Source organism: Amblyomma americanum, chromosome 5 (genome assembly GCF_052857255.1).
Source record: "Amblyomma americanum isolate KBUSLIRL-KWMA chromosome 5, ASM5285725v1, whole genome shotgun sequence".
In the NCBI taxonomy this organism is placed as follows: domain Eukaryota; kingdom Metazoa; phylum Arthropoda; class Arachnida; order Ixodida; family Ixodidae; genus Amblyomma; species Amblyomma americanum.
In genome coordinates, this window is record NC_135501.1 from 152810247 (window position 1) to 152831748 (window position 21502).

Here is a 21502-nt window from a genome sequence, read left to right on the forward strand (position 1 = left end):
TGATGTCAGGCTCCTGTATGTCCTACGTGGGAGTGAGGAAACCCTTCTAATACCTAAGCAGGCCCCTTGTGTTGAGCAATTGGTGAATGCCGAATTCGGCCTGCCCTTGTTGAACCCTTCACCGGTGCCATATCGGTAATGCAAGGGCCAGCTGTCGTTGACCCCATACGGGCTGCCTCTGCCGATCCAAAATAGGATTACTGGGGACGACTGTAAGGCTGTTCACATTGGGCCTATGCTGGCCCAAGTCACAGAACCCCTAAGGCCCCACATGGGCTGCCTGCATCAGAGCGACAGGAGACCTCGCCTCATTGCTCCCTTTCTGATACCTGAAATTCTCGGAGCACCGATTCCCTACACCAAATGTCCCTTTGCTACTTGAACTCATCCCTGAAAGTGTTTACCATCCGATAAGCGCAGCAGTTTCTAGTTTTACTACCACACAAGCACCAATCGCAACGCCGCGTACTCAGGCAGAGAAGTGCCTTACACAACTGTGCTTATAATAAAGGGAAATATTGTGATAGACGCTCGAAATGTTGTGGGCAACTGGGACGGTATCGCATTTCTTAACGACTATATACGGAGAGGATTTTTTATGGGGAAGGTGTTTCTACGTCCACTGAACGTCCATAGAAACATCCCAAGGTTATCTTCGTTGTCAAATACTTCTTCCCGCAAATCCTTGCTTCTTCTTTCAAGGTCACTTGATAACTTGGGTACCCTACCCTTTCCCTATGCCAGCATGTCCAGTGTACGCTTGCAAGAATGGGAGGTGACTCTGTTGCCTAGTTTGGCTAGGGTGTTAGCTGTCGCATGGCTAAACTTTGGAGGGCGGGCGTAAAAACTGTTACCGCGAACTGCTGACGCATAACGGAGTGGGCGAAAATCTGGTTTGCAGAGTGCCTCAAGGCCCGGGAGTACCTGGACGGGCTCCTGGACGAGTCCAAGGACCCGTGCGTCGACTTTTATGGTTACGTGTGCGGCTCGTGGCATCAAAAGGGGATGAGTTTCCACGCCGAATCAGTGGTCAACCAGGTGTTCCGGCTGAACGTCACGCTGTTCCACAAGCGGGAAGAGTTCCGCAAGGACGAGACACGTCAGGGCATGCATATCCTGGGGCCCGTCTACAGGCAAGTCTCGCCCGTTTCATCACTCCACATGAAACGTCGAGTGCTCACCCAGGCCGTGGGTTAAAAAGAGGGGAGAGGGGGGGGGGCTGGGAAAGCGCGTACTGTACTATAATAACCACGTGAGAGAGAGAAGGGTGGCTTATTTCACTCAAAAGCCGACGTGGTGAGTCAGTGGTTATGGTGGTGGGCTGCTGACCCGAAAGACACGGGTTCAATCGCTGCCGCGGTGGTCGTAATTCTGTGGAGGCTGAATGGAGGAGGCCCTTGTAGCGTGCGATGTCAGCGCACATTAAAGAACCTCAGGCAGTCTAAATTGTCTAGAGCCCTCGTCAACGGTATCCCTGCTAGCACAAATCGTTTTACTATGTTAAACGCTATAAACAATACCAAACCAGCATTTCAATCACAGCATTTATAATAAAGATTTAGCAATAACGTATTAACGAATTTACAACGTTTCCCGTCTGCTGCGTATATTGCGAAATTCAGTGGAGCGAACGTGACCATGTCGTTGTTTTCTCTTTATCCTATTGCTGCGGATCAGTGCGCGACAAGAAAATGGACTTTTGATAAATGGGGAGAGTGCGCTCTGGTAATGATGTGGAAGTGCTGATGCTTTAGTACATGTTATCTTTAGTACATGATGCTTTAGTACTGTTACTCCCGTTATCAGAAAAAAAAACTCATTTATGAAAGCCACCCAGCCGGGCTCCACGTAACACATGGCGAGTGACATGGCAATCAAAACTGTATTTAGAGCATCTGCACGGTGTTCCGGTTGATTTGCCCTTGCGAGAGGGATCCCTAGTCCTGAGTTCCTGTTGCCTTGGCTGCGAGCTTTACGAAGATACGAATTTGCTCAGGACGAAGATACGACTAGTGTAGGTTTATGGGCATTCGTCTTGACCAGGTTAGTGCTTATTTAAATGCTCCCGATTTGGCCCCAGGCTGCTTCCTAGACTTCAAGGCCAGCTGCTCTTGGGAAACCGGCCGTTCGTCGTCACCTTGAATAAAATGTTGCATCCATTCGCTATAGCCTCCTTGAGGTGGCCACCAATATCCGTTTCGCCTGTGCGTGCAGATCGTGTTACCGGTACATGAGCACTCCTGGGACGCTCAAAGAAGCCCTGCACGAGGCGCAGACGGTGCTGCTCATTCAACAACTGATGCATGCTGCTAGCTACTATGACGTGGTGCGCTACCTGGTGCGGCAGTCCCTGCAGGTATGTGTTATACTCTTGTCACTACGTCGCCCCTGAGATGGGCAAATGTTCTAGGAGTTTTACTGCCATGATGCGTGAGGAACTTTGCTGGAGTAAACGGCGGCCGGCGATGTAAATGCAATTTTACAGCGATAGCTATTAATGACACTTTTTCCTGCCAGGCCGGTCGCTTACCGTTTACTCTTTCCCGTTTACCGTTTCTTACCATTTTTTTACCGTTTCCGTTACCGTTTACCGTTTACCATTTACCGTTTCTTTTCTTCTGAGTCATATTGGCTAAGCCTGCACTTGCGCTTGCATCAATAACTGCAATGGAAAAGTGAATGTAATTGTGTGGTAATAATACTTGCGATTTAACTTAAACCGCTCGAAAGCACGAAGACACGACTAGTTTAAGGGCGTGGAAGCTTTACTAAACTAACGCAATTCGGGACGGCGGTGGCGGAAGCGGCGTTTTTCTTTGAGAACAAGAGAACGCGACCAGTTCAAATTGCGCTGATTTAGACCTCTCTTTCATTGAGAGTCATTTTACTGATTTTTTTATTGAGTTCAGTAATCTGAAGTACAGTCTCCGCAGTCTTTCGCTCCTGCGTTCCTGATATTGTTCTTGTGTCGCAGAAGTCTTCCTGAATCATTAATCCGATGTCTCTTTTGGACTTCTTCAAAACGAGATGGTGGGTCGTCACTGCATTGAAGAAAGCAGCGACGATAAAATGTTCTTTTTCTGTTCTTTGCTCGTAATGCTGGGCTGAACATTATTAAATATGAATCACGAGTGTTCGACAATCATCAATTATGCCAGATGTTTCACCTAAGATGTTTCGTAATTTTAAAGAATCGGCTTCCTAGATAGAAGAAACCTTTTTTTGTATAGCTTTGCAAGCGGTGCAGAATATAGCCAAGACAGGCTAACTAGTACGCTGGTTCACTAATACTGAGTAGTTGACTTGTGATTAGTGTTAGTCTCGCTATTTATTGAGAGGCGTGTAGCCTGCCGTAATTAACAATCATATAAATTTTTAAAATCTCGAAAGCGGAGTTAGCCTCGACCCTGTTGGCCAACAAATTTTGGCTACGTCGCGCCAAAATATATGCGCTTTCGAGAAGCTTGCAGGCAAATCAGCCACTCCAGTGCACGGAAATCGTCAAAATAGACAAAATTCGTTGGGCCACAGCGCGGATGGTAACGAAGTTTTCTAAATTCTAAAAAGTGGTATTCATATTACTTACTGGGGGCGGCACGCTTCTCGGTAAATAAGTAGGCTAAAAGTTACAGTTAAAATGTTAACTACTTGACATTAGTTAACGAGGCTACTAGTTAGAATGTCTTAGCTGTAATTTGACGTGTAGACGCGCTACACAACTGTTAATGTTGGGCCGAAAAGAGTGTTACTCTAACTCAAAATGCCTATCTTTAAAAATGGCTGAACATTTCAGATGAAACACCTATTTGTTCCTTCATAGTTTCGGTTTGATCAGCTGAATGGTGGCTATGACATTATAAGTGGATTTGAGGTGGCACGAGCATAAATATTGGGTCATATGTGTTTGGACAGGCTGGCGTGAAAGTTGCGGCGAATTAAAACAACGCAGGAGCGAGTAAATTTCTGCTTTTGTATGCTTCACACAACACCAAACCCACTTGTGACGTGAAGGCTACCGTTCGGCTCATGAAACTAAATTGAGATCAGGTAAACTTCATATATATTCTGAGTTATCAATAAGGCGTAGGTGAATTCACGTGCTGATCCATATTTGCTAATGTTATACGCCCGATGAAAAGAAAAAAAAACGCAGACCATAACAAATACGTCTTCCCTACCTCTTTAAGGCGACGGGCTGAAAAATATTGGTCTCATTTATTGGTCTCACTTCTAAGTTAGACCACCTCAACCGCACTGTAACGGAAAAGGATGAAAAAAAGAGAGTTAAAGGTGGAAAAGAGAGAGACGCCATAGAGGTTGGCTGCGGATAAATTTCAAATTTCAAAAGTGCTAGTTACCTTTGCTAAAATCTTCTTGTTTTGCAGTTTTCCTTTTCTTTTTTTTGTTCCCGCTTAATCTGATGCTGACTGTACATACTTTGTGAATAGCCAATGAATTTTATCCTGCATCATGCTGTGCAACCTGTTGGAAGCGAGAGGGACTTCGTTCTAACCCCTCCGAAAATAAGAACTCGATGGATGCTGCAAAGAGCCCAACTACGCTACTTAGAAGCGAATCCTTTGGGCCCTAAACTTAACACAAGGGTTATACTCGGCAGCCATCCCTCCCTCCTCCATCATCATACTCCTGCTTTCTACAGCGCTCCCCCTCTTTTTCGTCTCATACATCGCAGCTCGGAGTCTACACGCTGTTCCACGTCAGGTTCATCCACGAAACCGGTCGTCCCATGCTCTTTATGCACGAAGGCTACACACTGGAGGGGAAACTTGGCCAATCCTTTGACAGCGCAGACGCCCGCCATAACTTCGGGAACGTCCTAAAGGTATGCCCTGTTTCCAGTCAATGGGTGAGGAAGCCGATGCATATCGTTTATGAGCTTTCCCGTACCTGGGCTATTGCTATTCATTTGACGTCAGCAGATGCGCGGTAGAGACGGGGGCATAGCTTATGCCGTTCCTGCTGCAACCGCTGGAAAATTGGCCTGGAGAACTATGCACGCCCACTACAGTGCGCTTTGGACGATCTGCAAGAAATTCGTCACTTTTAACTTTCTACCCTGGTGGAGAAAGGACAGTAAAAAATTCACTGGCGATTAATGCGACTGATGCGTAGGGTATGCGTGATCATGTGGGTTCAGATTTCATGAGTTCTTTGTGTTGAACTCAATTCGCTTACACCAATGACATTTGGTGTTCTTTGTTGCCCGGCTACTGTGGTTCGTGGTTCAAATCTCTCGCCACTCCGTGTGACTGTCACCATGCTGCTTTTGGAAGCGAATTAATGTTGATGAAGACGACAATAGCGCTATAGGCTGGCAGCATAGCATGCGGACCGGAAGGCTGGACCTATGGCCGAGTGGTCAAATGCGGCGGCCAGAGAAGCTGATCTTGTTCGCGCTGCCACGGGTTCGAATCCTGCTCGAGGCATTAAGTATACTAATTTATCTGGTTCCTCGAAGGTTAGCCTCTGGCAGATGTCCACCGGAGGGATTTCTTTCGCATTAGCGCTCTAGTCCTAGCGCATTAAAAAGAGCATAACTATTCATTAACATCGACCCCAACGCGGACATACGCATATAGAAGAACGCAGCTTTCACAGAAACTTCGTACTTCACGAAAAATTCGTCCTCGTCTGGGGTTCGGACCCGCGACCAACGCCTGTCCGGGGCAGTCGCTGAGTCAAAAGAGCTAACCAGGACTGCTAGCAGGTAGCACGGGGAGGGCGAATTGATCAATATGTATAATTGGGAACAGACTTAGTTCTATGCTTTAGGGGAATTTCACAAAGGTGGGCTAGATTTGAAGTAAACAGTTGCTCATTACTCATATTAGTGTTTTTATTTACTAATGTAATTGCTCTTATAAGAAATATGCGGCACCTTGGGAGATTCTCCTAAAATACTGGACAGAGAGAATAGCCTTACAAATGATAGCACGCCCAAAGCTTTAACGCAGACATGGTGATGAAAGAATACCAAAAAACAGCATGTTCTTGGCGGTGTGCGTAAGCACAGAGAGAAAAAAAAGGACCCGAAACTACGCTCTTAGCTAGAAATGGCTAAAATGGGCTAAATGCGTAACTTAGTGTTTGAGACTGAAAATACGACATGTACTGTTGAAATTAAAGTCTAAATAAGTAAATGCTGCGGCTGCCAGCCGCTGCGGCTTATTGGCAAAGACTTTCGGCTGCTGAGTTCAAGGACGTGGGTTCGAGTACCGGTTTCGCTGGCCGCATTATGCAAAAACGTCCGTCCGCTGTGGGACTTCAGCGCAAGGTAAAGAACCCCAGGTGATCGTAATTAATCGGTAGTCCGGCGTCTAAGACGTTTTCATGGTGAATGTGCCGCTTTTGGATGTTAATATCCTCATACCGTACCACACCATATCATACCGTAGCATACCGCCGCACCATACCATACCATACCATACTATAGCATACCATACCATACCATACCATATCATACCATACCATATTATAACATGCCATGCCATGCCATACTCTAACGTAGTGGTGACGGCAGTCTGGCAGGCAGGAAGACAGCGAAATGGGCTTCTGAAAGAAATGCTTTATAGGGCTGACTCGCGCCCACGAAGAACGGAGGGACTCGACGGCGGCGAAAGCAACAAGCGTGCTCGGCGGCGGTCGAACAGGACCCCTGCCGCTCTCAGCCAAAACGATAAAGCCGCGTGGCGGCGCCTTTGAGCGTGAACGAACAGTACAAAGATTCGTCGCAATACCATACCATACCATACCATACCATACCATACCATACCATACCATACCATACCATACCATACCATACCATACCATACCATACCATACCATACTATACTTTGAGGGACGCATGGTTCCAGGAACGCAAACCCATGTAACATTTGCAGTCCTCTCTGGCTAGATAAATGATACACCGGCTTCAAAATCTGCTGTTCGAAGTTGACGATCGCCGCGCACACCCGTGCAAAGGCAATGCTGAATCCTTAATGTTGTGTTGTTTTCTTGTTTCATTTTTCTCCGCACAGCTTTGGTTGGAGCGCGACAACGTGTCAGGTGCCTTGCAACTGCTTGTGGATATGGACGCCGCTGTCAAGAAGTTCTTCCGTGGAAAGGAACCCGAGGAAAAGCAGCAAACGTTCCAGGCAACGGTGCACGACATGGTGGTTAACGTCACGTCCAAACAGTGGGTGGCCGCCGTGAGTGACTCGCACCGTCAAACGCTCACCCTTGTGCCCACCGACGAGATCATAGTCAGGGGCGACGATATCTTCAAGCCGGCAATGCAGGTGAGTGATCCCAGTTAGGCGATCTTCATGCCGGTCATGCAGGGGACCGACGTTCAGCTGGGCGAAAATTGTCCAGACTGATCAGTCATGAAAAGTTACGAATGGCACTAAATGCTTCTTACGTGCTTTCAATGTGTTTTTACTTTGTTTTTACTTTATATTTTTTTATTATTTATTTATTTTTATTTTTATCTTCTTTTCTAATGATACTGCTCATTAGCATACAGTCGCAAGGTAAAGCATGTACAGTCGTTCACAAACCTGTCTAGAGCGCTCGAATTCGGTGCCATCCGCGCTCCGCTGCGCGCAGAGTGACGTCTAGCGGCAGAGCCTGATTCGAGAAGTAACGCGGTATGGTTGCCTATGAGTTGCGGGCTCGCCTCACAAGCTTTAAGTCCTGGGTTGAATTTTCCGTACCTTCCGAAGAAATTTTCTTTTCCTTTGACGCCACGGTGATGTCATCTGGGATTTTTGGAACCACTTTTGCTGTCAACGACGACAAGGCCGTGTTTCGTTGCTGATGAGCCATACAATGCTTTCGCATTAAAAAAAGTTCACCTTATGTTTACCAATCTGGTAACGCGAAGCTCAGGTAACGTAGAGCGAAAGCCGATGCCAGTAGGAGCTATTGTAGCTCTGGCTAGTAAGCACGCACTGCCGCGTATTCGTGCATCTATATTAATCTGCACGGGGCAAAATGATTTCACGCACGACGTCATTACGTAGGAACCAATCACTGGTTGACACTCTGGCCAATAGGCGCTGCGCGTTGCCATGCCGTGGTGCTTGACCGCACTTTATTGTGACTAATCAGCATGGCTTCTTGCAACTGCCGGGTCACGTCAACGACAGCGAAACCATGTAAATGAGAAACGTGGCCTTAGTATAGCTAGCACTGTAAAAAAATATTGTGGTATAACCCGCGCTACGCCTAGATTACCCCACAGCAGGAAAGCGTGCGTTCGATGTTGCGATCTCATCGGTACAAAATCAACAACACAAGGAAGGTTCTGACTAAAGAAACCTTTGTGCACTTTTTTCGTTACATCATTAGTCAGCACCCACATGTCAGCAGCGATGAAGTTGCAAATACCGCATGCCGACTTAGAATTCTCGCCTGTTCTCGGTATCTCGGCGCAAGCATTTGATTTGCAGCGAAACATGTTAGGCAGCGTTTAACCACGGTTATACCAAGAAGTGGGGCGGTAGCATTTTGGCAATGACCCAGGACAAATTCGGAGGTCACCACCTTGTCAGGCAGCGCTCAGTTATGTTTGGACATCAATTTCGGTCCAAACTTGGCAAGGTCAAATTTGGGGGGTGGTTCGGGCCAATTTGGAGGTCGTCATCACGCCGGGCTATTTTTATAAAAGACCTGAGCCAAATGGAGGTCACCGATCAAAAATATTAGTTGTTGGATAGGAAATAGAGGCGTGGCCTGTTAACACTTCCAAGCTGCGGTCTTTGCGCCTTAAATGCGAAAATCGCCCGCTCTAGTATTCTTCCCTGATGTAATATCTTCCAGTTTTGCGGTGAGATTTTCAATCGTGTTCGTATTTCATTTGACACTCATTGTTAGGGCAAGTTTGGTGAGTGTGCTTAAAATTTAGAATCCTCCCTTTCAAAGGTTAGAATCACAGGAGAAATGTGAGGCTACACTTCGCAACTCACAGCCGGCCCAGTAGTGCCCGGTTATCAAGAGCGGCCCGAGGGCCCGTCGCCGTTCTCTCCCTGTCGCTTTCCCACCCTCACCTGATACACTGAAGTGGCTCAGATAAAGGCCTTACTAACCAACCATTTGACGTTGATTGTAAAGGACGCAACACATACTTTGCAACCCTACGCCAACACAGCCGCTACCCACCTCCACATTCACACCCGATCACAGCGCTACTCAGAGCTACTAAGCACTCCTACTCTCATGGGAATTTCGCAGTGTCTTTACGCTGTGCATTCACCGTGTCTTTACATGCTCGCAGCTTGTGATGAAGCGCGGCCTGAAGGTCGCTACCTTCTACCTGGCCACGGTCTTCGAGGCGGACGTGGTGTACATATTGTCCAGCCGCGAGAGGATCGCTCAGAGCGAGGTCCACAAGGGGATGTACTGCCTCAGCTTCGCCCACAAGACGCTGGCTCTCACATGGGCTTACCTGGCCGCGCGACACCTCTCCCCGGCCGGCAGCACGGGCGTCATCTACAACATGCTTTCGTTCATGAAGGAAATGGCTGCGGAGGAAGGGAGTGAGGTCCTCGGCTGGATGATGGTAAGGCCAGATGTAGCAAAGTGGAATCACTGGCTTTCAGTCGCATCCATTCGCACACGCCGCAATGGGGCAGTAGTTATAACGTTCGGCTGCTCATCCCTAGGACGGGGGATCGAATGATGAGCGCACCGACCGCGTTTCATTTAGGGCAAGGTGCAAAGGCCCCTCATAAACTGTGCGATATCAGTGCACACTGAAAGAATAAACTGGTTTTGAGGAAATATAAGGCGCAGTTACTGCCTCACTTCTGGGTGGGCGCCTCAGCTGCATTGTGAGAGAAAGCAGATACAGGAGGTATTGAAAGAACAGAGAAAGAGGTTCCATAGTGGAGTTTTCCGGGAATAATTTCGACCACATGGGTATCTAAGGTGCACTGTGCGATGCCAGTGCACGTTGAAATCTCCAAGTGCTCGAAGTTATTCCAGAGCCCCCCAATCGGCATACTCTGCTCTTTCCACCGTAACCCTTCTCTTCCTTACACGGTAACCACACTGCATATGGCTCCGCTGGTAGCCAGCCTCTCAACATGCCTACCTTTTGCAAGGTAGCCAAACTCCCGACGTTTTGCATGACAACCAGCCAGCGGTTAATTTCAATTTTTCTTCTACTACTACTACTACTACGACTACTACAACAACTACTACTAGTGCTACTACTGCTACTACTACTACTGCTACTAATGCTACTACTTCTATCACTACTGGAGGCGAAGTTTTATTAGGCACATGTAATGTGCGCCGTCAGTGCACGTTAAAGAACCAAAGGTCGTCGAAATTTCCGGAGCCCTTCACTAAGGCGTCCCTACCACTACCACTACTACTACTACTACTGCCACAACAACAACTACTACTACTGCTACTACTGCTGCTACTGCTACTACTACTACTACTACTACTACTACTACTACTACTACTACAACTACTGCTGCTACTGCTGCCACTATTAGCTCTGGTAAGTGCTAGTGCTGCTATTGCTACAACAAATACAATAACGACAACAACAGCAACACAGAAGATAAGGGGCAGAAGAGAACATACATAGTGAGAGGAGACACCAATATAACAAATAAGACGAAAGGATAGAGAATAGCAACTATGCCCAAATATTTCTGGTCAAAGCGGCACGACTGCGACATATCAGCACACGGGCGCCCTTTGCGCCACACACCAACTAAAGGCTGCCGCTATGGCCATCATTTTATCTCGCGTCCTTAGGCCCAGCAGCCGAACGCAGTAACCACTCGAGCCACGCTTTTTAGTGCGCGAGCATTAGAGGGTACATGTCGCGGAAAAAGCCGCGAAAAAGAGTGAATTACATACATACATACATATATTTTATTTTTCCAGAAATCGGAAAGGTCTCCTGAGCTAAAAGCTATGAGCTTGACTAGGCCCAGGAGACCCATTACATGGCAGTAGCGTGTTTACAAAAAGAGATAAATAAACCTTCACCCAAAAAGTTCACAAATGAAACTGATCTATACTATTTCCATAGCATACACAGCATTTAGCATATATGATGCATGCCATAAAAAAGGGATCTCATACAAAGCAAAACAACAACAAAAGAGTGTTAACATCAATGTGCAATTCAATATGAAATGTCGCTAACAACAAAAATAGCAGTAGAAATCATATATTAGCAAAATAGGAATGCAGCTGCTTGACACTGTATTCATTAATGGAATAGTATTTGTTGAGCGCAACAGGAAGGTTATGGACCAAGGACTGATGTTTATAGAAAGTGCGAAAGCGCTGGATTGCCCATGTCTAGCTAAAGCCCTTGGTGTGAAGCCCTGCCCACCGGACTGCACACCATGGCAGGTGGCAGTTACATTTTTTATTTATTTATATATTTATTTATTTATTTATTTGAGATACCCTCATGGCTCACAGGCCATTATTGGTCGCATTATTGGTTATTAGTGATTGGTCTCTCGGGAAGAGCAAACTGGTTGCACAAGCACCACCGGTGGCAGCACCTGCCATCGCAAGGCAGTGGCGCATCGCTTAACCGCTCTGCCACTCTGCCAGGAGTGGTATGAGGGCTCCCAGGGCTCTATGAATGTATATTAGAGAACCGGCGATGTCAAGGCGCTAGAAGAAGATGACGAGAACGAAGTCGAAAAGAACTAAAAATAGAAAATTAAAAATTCGGTGTGTGGTCAATGAGCGTAGTATGTAACGGCGACCGCTCAAGGCGACATTGAGTTTTTTTCTGTATCTTTCTCTGATCCTGTTTTATATACGTATATACGTATATACGTATATCTGTTTCAATATGTTTTCTAGTTTTCCTTCAATCCTTAATTATGTGCTCGCTGTTTACATTATTCAGTCCTGAGGAAGGCCAGTATAAATTTTTAGGCATGGTCGTACGCAACACCAGGAACGACGCAGGGCGTATATGAAGCGCGCTTCGTCTATGTCCATGTTCAGTCCTTTCATGCCTTCCCGTGTGAGCCGAAGGAGACGGTGATCAGTTTCATGCGTTATGCGAAATTTCTATTGAAAGACGATGTGGTCGCCTATTCCGCTGCGTACAGGATGCCACGCGGTCACAAGCGGCCGAAACGATCTCCAAGACGGCACTGGACGTAATAGCGGGCGAGGGTTTCAACGTGTCCCGCGTCGACTACACGGGCCCGGAGCCACCGCTGGACGAGTCAGCCTCTTTCCTCGAGGTCCTCGCCACGGCGCTGCGTCACCACCACAACGTCATGGCCGCGAACCCACCCACGCGCATGGAGCTGCACGTCTCGGATCTCGAGTTCGGAAACACCCTTTCTTATATCCCCGCCAGGAGGAGCGTACTCGTGCCCACGGTATATCAGGTGTGTATGTCTGCGTCTGTGTGTCCTCCCCATTAGAATGCCGAAAACACAATACAGTCTAACCACTTCATAACGAAACGGTTTAAAATAAATAATTTATATTGCCACAGTACCGGGCAATCCAGTGGTGCCATACCGCGGCCGAACTGTTTTAGATGGGACTTGCCATGCCTTGCGCACTCGCGGGGCTAGAGGTTTTCGTCTTTTTCCTCTCTCGAGCTCCCTCCTTTCTTGCACTCCCAGCACGTCTAATTAAACGTGGTTTGTGTGCTTCGACCATTTTTCGATGACATATTTGGTGGAGGTGCTGGGTGACGGTCCATGTACGCTGACCTCGAGGATACTCTTGACGTCAGTTCTCAACGCGTGGCTACAACACCAGTCCACAAGGCGAGCCGCTGCCTGCGAGGCCTACAGCCAGAGTTCGGCCAACTCGCAAGACCAGCAAGGGCCATGACGTCTGCTACGGCTAGCCAGACAAGTCAGCATTCCGGGAATGCCCCGCCGTTCGTCCTTCACACGCCTCGGTCGCCCCCATCATTCCACGGTGAGAGGTTCGAAAACGTCGGAGACTGGTTGGCCAGCTTTGACCGAGTGGCGGGTTTCAATGAGTGGGACGGCGAGCGCAAGCTGCGCAGCGTCTACTTCGCGCTGCAGGACTCGGCCAAAACGTGGTTTGAGAACCACAGAGCTTCCTTTACCACCTGGGAGGCTTTTCGTCGAGAGCTGCTAGCGACATTTACCAGCAGCGAAAGAAAAGAGAAGGCTGAAATCGCCCTGCGCTCAAGATCACAGCAGCCGAATGAAAGCGTCGCGATGTTAATAGAGGAAATGACGCGACTGTTCAATTGGGCCGACCCTGCTATGCCCGAAGCACAGAAGGTACGCCACTTAATGCGTGGCGTAAAAGAGCAGCTATTTGCCGGACTGGTCCGTGACCCGCCACGAACAGTGTCCGACTTCACCAAGGATGCAATGGGTATCGAGCGCTCTCTGCAGGAACGGGGCGCCCACTACGGACGTCAGGCTACTGTAGCAGCCGCTTCCCAGTACACGCCTACGTCGCTGCCCGCCGATGAGCTTCGGGAGCTTGTAAGAAACCTTGTGCGCGAGGAACTGGCGAAACTTCGCTTTGAAGCTCCACAGGTCAGCGTCGCTGCCGTAATGGACGTGGTCCGCGAAGAAATCCGACGAGTTGTGCAGCCACCCCCAGCTCCTTACCCGGCGCCCTCCGTTATGACGTACAGCGAGGCGCTACGGAGTCCCGGACCAGCGAAGCTTTTCCCCTGTCGCTCCTGTGCCATACCTGCAGGAGCCAGTCTCAACTGTACCATCCGTGCCGCAGGAGTTCAGGCCACCCGTGAGCAAAGCGCACGTTTGGCGTACGTCAAACAATCGGCTGCTCTGTTACCACAGCGGGGAGCCCGGCCACATCCTCCGCCACTGCTCCTACCGCAGAATGGGTTCAAGGGGTTTTTCACCTGACGCACCTCGACCATGCTACGGTGAAATACCACGAGATATCAAACAGTACTTGGCTGATAACGTGCAATCTTCGACCTCACAGCGGCTCCAGTCCCGATCGCCATCCCCAAGGCGGTTCTCTTCGCCCGGCCGCCTGTCATCCTCTGGCCAGCTCAGAGGCACGTCCCCACGTCGGCAAAACTGAAGACGGCGTCCTCCGGGGGTAGGGCTGCCGCTCCACGACCGAGTCAAGAGTCTCCACCCGACGATTCGCCGCGACGCTCCAACCGACGACGACCTGACCCAACGACCTCGACGACGCGCTGCGACCGACTGGCCTCCACCGAAATTCCGGTATCCGCCGACAGCCACGACGTTACCGCACTCGTGGATACCGGCGCCGATTTTTCGGTAATGAGCAGATGGTTAGCCACGGTCTTGAGGAACGTTCTGACCCCTTGGTCTGGGCCGCAGATCCGGACAGCTGGTGGCCACGTGGTAACTGCGATCGGTGTCTGCACTTCGCGCATCCAGATCCGCGGTGTTACTTTCCCTGGTTGCTTTGCTGTGTTACCCGAGTGCTCCAAAGACCTCATACTCGGTTTGGATTTCCTTCAAGAGTACGGTGCCGTTATCAACCTCCAGGAGATAATAGTGTCGTTTTCCACCCAAGGCCCTGTCGACGACGATACCGAGCCACGCAGGGCTAAGTTATGCGTCTGTGACGACCACGTATTGATCCCGTCCAGAGCCAGCATGTGTGTTACCGTCGAGTGTGATAATAGCCCCAGCACTCGTGGCATCGCTGAAATCAACATCTCACTGCTCCTGGGTCGGCAAGTCTGTGTAGCTCGCGGAATTATTGAATTGAACAGTGGGCGAACCGAACTTTTAGTGACCAATTTTGGCTCTGAACCCCAGTGTTTGCCTGGCAAAACAGCTATAGCGTATTTCGAAGAACTTAACGAACTCGCAGGACCGCACGCGCTGCCAGAAATCCTGGTATCAGTGGAAGCACCGACCACTCCCATAAAAACCGACTTGAACCCGAACCTCCCGTCTAATCAGAAACGCTGCCTCGAGAGCATTATCGAATCTTTCCGCGACTGTTTTGCCTCGACCTCCAAGGTCGGGCAGACTCCGCTCATAAAGCACCGCATTATTGTTGACGCAAACCAGCGACCGTTATGCCAGCCGCCTTATCGTATCACTTCGAAGGAACGGGATGCCATTCGCCGACAAGTTCAAGATATGCTCCAAGACGACGTGATACAACCGTCGACGAGCCCGTGGGCATTGCCTGTTGTTCTAGTGGCGAAGAAAGATGGAACCCTACGGTTCTGTGTTGATTACAGGCGTCTAAATAAAGTCACCAAAAAAGACGTTAATCCTCTGCCACGCATTGATGACTCCCTGGACCGGTTACGCCACGCCACTTCTCGTCACTAGATTTACGCAGTGGCTATTGGCATATCGAGGTGGACGAACGCGACCGGGAAAAGACCGCCTTTATTACACCGGACGGTCTGTACGAATTCCGGGTGCTTCCTTTCGTCCTGCGCTCGGCTCCTGCTACCTTTCAGCGGATGATGGACACCGTGCTTGCCGATCTAAAATGGAAGTCCTGCCTAGTGTACCTAGATGACGTAGTCATCTTCTCCGCCACGTACGAAGAGCACCTGAGGCGCCTGCGCGCTGTGTTCGCAGCAATTCGTTCGGCCGGTCTTTCCCTCAAGCCCGAAAAGTGTCACTTCGCCTTCCAGGAGTTGAAGTATCTCGGCCACATCGTGACCACTAAGGGAGTCAGCCCTGACCCCGATAAGACAGCCGCCGTCGCTGCTTTTCCCGTGCCAACCGATAAGCGCAGTGTGCGCCGCTTTTTGCGTCTCTGCGCCTATTTTTGGCGTTTTGTGTCGAACTTCTCCTAGATCACTGAGCTCCTCACCCGCCTCACGAAATATGCCGAACCGTTCCTCTGGGGCCAGGAGCAACAACAGGCCTTCGAAGACCTCCGCACTCGTCTCCCGAATACGCCCATCCTTGGCCACTTCGATGAGTCGGCCGACACTGAACTGCACACCGACGCCAGCAACATCGGCCTCGGTGCGGTCCTTGTGCAGTGGCAGGATGGTATCGAACGTGCCATCGCGTACGCAAGCCGCACCTTGTCACGCTCGGAGGCGAACTATTCCAGTACTGAAAAAGAATGCCTAGCAATTCTGTGGGCAGTGACCAAATTTCGCCCGTATTTATACGGCCGCCCTTTTAGAGTCGTCAGTGATCACCATTCGCTTTGTTGGCTGGCGAACCTCAAAGATCCCTCGGAACGGCTTGCACGCTGGAGCCGTCGCCTTCAAGAGTTCGATGTCACCGTCGTTTGTAAGTCCGGCAGGAAGCACAGTGATGCCGACTGTATGTCTCGTGCTCCTATCGAGGATAACTGAGCTGATCCCGACGAAGATTCTATTTTTCTCGGCGCCATCTCCACATCCGTCCTCACTCAACACTAAACGGACGACAGTGAACTAATGCCTCTCATTCAGTGTCTTGAAGGAAGCGCTGCGTCGCCCCCGCGAATCTTCGCACGTGGACTGTCATCATTCTGTTTGCGCGATGGCGTTCTGTTTAAGAAAAACTACAACCCGACGGAAGCTGCCTATCTGCTTGTCGTACATGTGGCCTTGCGCGACGAAGTTCTGCAGGCGTGCCATGATGACCCATCTTCTGGTCACCTGGGTTTTTCCCGCACTTTGGCGCGGATACGCCAAAAGTACTACTGGCCCAGGGTTGCTGCAATTGTCCAGCGTTATGCCAGAACTTGCCGCGAGTGCCAAGGTCGCAAGACGCCGCCGACTAAGCCAGCCAGACTACTGCAGCCTATTGATCCGCCGCAAGTCCCCTTCCATCAAGTCGGCATGGACTTGGCCCATTTCCGGAGTCCTCGCTGGGTAACCGCTACATTGTGGTCGCCACCGACTACCTCAGCCGGTACTGCAAAACTAAAGCTCTCCCTCGTGGTACCGCTGACGAAATTGCGAACTTTTTCGTTCAAAATATTGTGCTTCGTCACGGCGCACCCATCATCGTTGTAACTGACAGGGGAACGGCGTTCACCTCGGCCCTTACGCAGGAGGTTATGCACCTTAGCGGCACAAGTCACCGCAAAACAACAGCTTACCACCCTCAAACGAACGGACTAGCCGAACGGCTCACAAGACGATCGCCGACATGATTTCCGTGTATGTCGACGCAGACCACCGCAACTGAGACGCCATACTCACGTAACATTTGCCTATAACACTGCTCTACAAGAAACGACACGCTTCACTCCAATTAGTTTAGTGCATGGTTGCGAAGCCACAACCATGCTGGAGGCCATGTTGCTTCCGACTAGTAGTACCTCATCTGTTATGGGTGCTGCCTAATTCGTTCGTCACGCCGAGGCCGCCCGACAACTCGCCCGACAGCGAATCCAGCACCAGCAAGCCCTCGACGCTCGCCGCTGTAACCTCCGCCACAGAGCTGTTAGTTACCATCCCGGCGAACAAGTCAGGGTTTGGAGCCCAATCCGCATGCGTGGGCGCTCCGAAAAGCTTCTGCGCCGATATTTTGGCCCCTACGAGGTACTCCGCCAAGTCAGTGAGGTGAACTATGAAGTTCTCCCCCAGGGAACAGTTCGTTCCTCTAGACGGCCGACCCCTGAAGTCATCCATGTCGCACAGATGAAGCCTTACCACGCCCGCTAGCGCTTCAGGCGTGTCTACACCAGCCGCCGGAACATTCGCCGTCCCTTTCGTTCCTGCTTCTCATTGTTGTGGCACTGAGTCGTTGCCCTTCAGAGAGGGGGAGTAATGCCACAGTACCAAGCAATTCAGTGGCGCCATACCACGGCCGAACTGTTTTAGATGGGACTTGCCATGCCTTGCGCACTCGAGGGGCTAGAGGTTTTCGTCCTCTTCCTCGCTCGAGCTCCCTCCTGTCTTGCACTCCCAGCACGTCTAATTAAACCTGGTTTGAGTGCTTCGACCGTTTGTCGGTGACGATATAACGAAGGAGTGGCGATTCCCCCTGTAGGGCTCGGTTAGCACAGGCTGTAATGACCTACGGCTACAACGAAGTAATTACAGGGCCCCTTGAACTTCGTTGAACTCTATGTAAAAACTGAGATATACTCCTTTTGTCCCGAAACCTCGCTATCCGGACTTTCCAGTCTTTCAAAGCTAACAATGGTAGGTACAGTCTTGAAGTCAGCGGGGCTGAACTCCTATAAACCTGGTTGTGAGAAGCGGATACCGCTTATCGCCCTAACTGAGGCTGAGGCTATCGTATTCTGACATTCCACACGACGGTACCTGACGTGTGCACTCGATGAAAGAAAGACGAGCCGTGACAATATTTTTATCTGAAGAAACGGGAATGCACGGAATGCGGCTGTTCCCCAACCATAAATTATTCCAATAAGAAATTTGCCTGCAATTCGTTATCTTCGAAAGCTTTGAATGATCACCTACGTCATGTGGAAAAACGGCGGTGCCGCGCCAGGGTAGAGGTGAAAAAATACTTATGGTTGGTGTTGTGCTCAAAGCTTGTGACTGAGGGTGTGCCACCAGAGTTAAACGAAACGTCAACACAAAGTCACCAGAATTTCAGATGCTACAGAGGTCGTGCAGGCGAGGTCTATGAACATTTGAAAAGAGCGATCTTCCCGCCTAAGAAGTAAATAAGTGTGCTAGTATTGTCTCCCTCATCTAGGATCTTTTTGTTGCTTTTCGCTATTCATTTGAGGGCGATTTTGCATAAACTGTGCAGAACGACCCGTACCTGTACACTTTCCGGGTGCCGGATTACTTCAACTACGGCACCCTGGGCGCACTGATCGCGGTCAAGCTGGCCGATATCGTGGGAGTCGGAGTCAAGGACCCTAGTCAGACCAGCTGGGACAAAGACACGCTGGCCAACCACGCCAAGATAATTAGTTGTCTGACAGAGCGACGCACAAACGTGGGCTTCGGGGACCTCGACCCTGCCACGGCTGGCGCACAGCAGACGCTCATGGTGACACTCTCCCTGGGCGTCCGGATGGCCTACTTTGCCTTCACAGATGCCTTCCGAAAGAAGGTGTGTCTCAGGCCCCGCAGGGCGCTGAAGAGGCTGCGAAGTCATGGCATCTTGCTGTGCACGTCTTTGGTGCCTTTAGTGACTCTATGGTCAACTTTTCCCAAGAAGAGGAGGGCTTGTAGCAGTGAGCTTCAGCTATCAAGACGCGATAAGAGCAGCCAAGGGATGGATGGAAGGATAGGGATGGAAACAGTGAGAGGGTAAGATAGATTCTTCCACTGAATGCCTTTCCGGCATATACAGACGGAAAGCATGAAATCAGGGTTAAAATGGCATGTCATGATGAGGGACGGCAAAATTGGGTAAGGCAACGCAAAATAAATGAGAGCAGTCATGACCTTAAAAAAAGTTTGGCAAAGCTTAACAGGGCAAGCAGATGTGCCGGACCCCTCTGTAATTTGTGAATGATCGATAATTCACGGGTATGGTTAATAAGGAAAGGGAAAGGCCTTGACGGCCGAATAAGAAACGATGTGCTAGTTCGACCAGCGCACGACATGTTCTTCGGCCATCGTAATGTTTTAACATATTCGTAACATATGATTGACGGAGAGATAGTTTCTAATATTTTATTGGTCCGTTGTCTGTTTTTGTGAATCATATTCGTGCGCTTGTGTGCAGGCTGGCACGACCAAGGTGTTCAACGACTTCCTGCCCGAGGCACAGCATGTGTTCTTTTCCCGTTTCTGCCTGGTTTGGTGCAACGCCGCTGAAAGCCCCGGCATTCTTACTCCGCGCGAAAAGTGCATGCTGCCACTGTACAACATGGAGGAGTTCGCCGAGCGCTACAGCTGCAAAGGCCGCGCCAACTTTACCACCGCGGCGATCTGCCAGACCTGACCTTCCGGACAGCCTGGTCACTGCGAGCACACGGCACTGCGCGATAATATGCTAAACTGCGTGACATTATTTATGTACCGGGCTACCCTAGACACCACTAATTGACTATTACAATTGAGAATTATAGCCGCTAGATATTAGAAGCAATATTCACTGTATAGATGTTACACTCCACTGCAGTACGTATATTGTTGTCTACACTGCACTCGACACTTGAACTACACTAAGCTGCAGTGCATAAGAGCACTCTCAATTACTTGATTTTACACTGCACTTGGTCCATGCACAACAGTACACTACTTCATACTGTTTACATGTACATTGGACTAAACTGCATTATGTACTGCCAACGCGCTATGCTAAGCGACACAAGGTTAAACCATGAGACATTTGTTTTCACCAGATTGCAATAGACTTCGCTGCTTGAGGACTGGTAGTCACTAGTGGTAGTAGTCATGAGTAACTACTAAGAAGGATTATTAGATACTAGAATGCTTCCAGTTAGAGCATGGTATCGACAATAGTTGATGTCTACGCAGTACTTGACACCGGCATGGCACGAGAGACGATATTGTTGGTGTTTGTATTGCCCTCAACTAATCTCACTATAGTGTCATGTGGTTCCAAACAATTATTGAGCCTGTATTCAGATTTTATAGTTTACGGTATAGACATGACGCCTTACTTATCTTTATAAGTGTGGTGTGCCCTGTCTGTTTCGGCTTATTCCGATTCCTATGCAATCCATTTATGTCTTGGCGTCACGATTGGTGTAATTGGTTGATGTATAGGGCGTTGATGTATTGGAGGATGTATAGGGCTCTTATGTATCCTTGTTTTGGGCCAAGTCCGATGCCTTCGTTTGCTGCCAGGATCGATGTCATCATATGTTCTATGTCTTTGTAATCGATTTTATGTTGTATGTACTGGTTTTTGATCTGCTCGCTATCTGCTTCTTTTGCAATGTACTTGTCATTTTTATCAATATGTTTGTACCTCACTCCTGCCTAAGGCCTGTAACACAGGCCGGCAGTATTTGCTAAATAAATAAATAAATAAATAAATAAATATGCAGTATTGTGTTTCGGATGAAAAACGCAAAGGCATGCTAATGTTGAATGTGATGCTATTTGTGCTATGTGAATTTCACGAGATGCCATTATTGTTTCTAACCACCGGATATATTAAAGCATGCCTTCAGTTTTATCCGTATGACTGCTATTCAAACGTGAACACCGCGTTTTGCCGTGGAAGAGCTGCTCATTAACAAAATTTCGTATCCAACTTCAGACACGAGTACAGCGCAAGAACCATGTAAACATTTGAAGACACAAAAACGCAATACGTGTCAACCAAGCGTGTGTGTGTTTCTAATGTGAAAGCGGTCCTTGCTGTGCAGTTATGTCGGAAGTATCAACAAAACTTGCCCGAAAGTTGATTTTATAGAAACCGTGAAGTTGGGTATTGTTGAACACAACGCAGTGCATGTGCTTCGGCAAAGTTACTGTGGTTCTGCTTAGTCAAACATTTTCCGGTTACATACCCTAATACCCGCTGCGCTAACACTATTCCATTCGTGAAAATAGGGAAATTTTGCTGCCCAAACGGTGTGATTACGAAATTGGAACGTTAATTATCTACATAAGGACAGCGCACGAAACAATTTTGATGCGCTTCAAGCA

General features: G+C 49.1%; 1 protein-coding gene across 1 annotated transcript; it reads left to right on the forward strand.

The window, feature by feature from the left end:
• The first annotated feature begins 768 nt into the window (after positions 1–768).
• On the forward strand, positions 769–19820 carry LOC144134277 (endothelin-converting enzyme homolog). Its single transcript, XM_077667226.1, has 9 exons — positions 769–775; positions 902–1133; positions 2215–2356; positions 4694–4843; positions 7041–7301; positions 9281–9565; positions 12111–12398; positions 18672–18980; positions 19602–19820. Exons 1-9 carry the CDS (start codon positions 769–771, stop codon positions 19818–19820), a joined length of 1893 nt encoding a protein of 630 aa, XP_077523352.1.
• The last annotated feature ends 1682 nt before the right edge of the window (positions 19821–21502 follow it).

What these genes read in the sequence shown, in the direction of transcription:
- LOC144134277 (XM_077667226.1), top strand. An exon ending in ATCCTGGGGCCCGTCTACAG is followed by an intron (nt 1,134 to 2,214) that starts GCAAGTCTCGCC and finishes CTGTGCGTGCAG; the next exon opens with ATCGTGTTACCGGTACATGA. An exon ending in ACTTCGGGAACGTCCTAAAG is followed by an intron (nt 4,844 to 7,040) that starts GTATGCCCTGTT and finishes TTCTCCGCACAG; the next exon opens with CTTTGGTTGGAGCGCGACAA.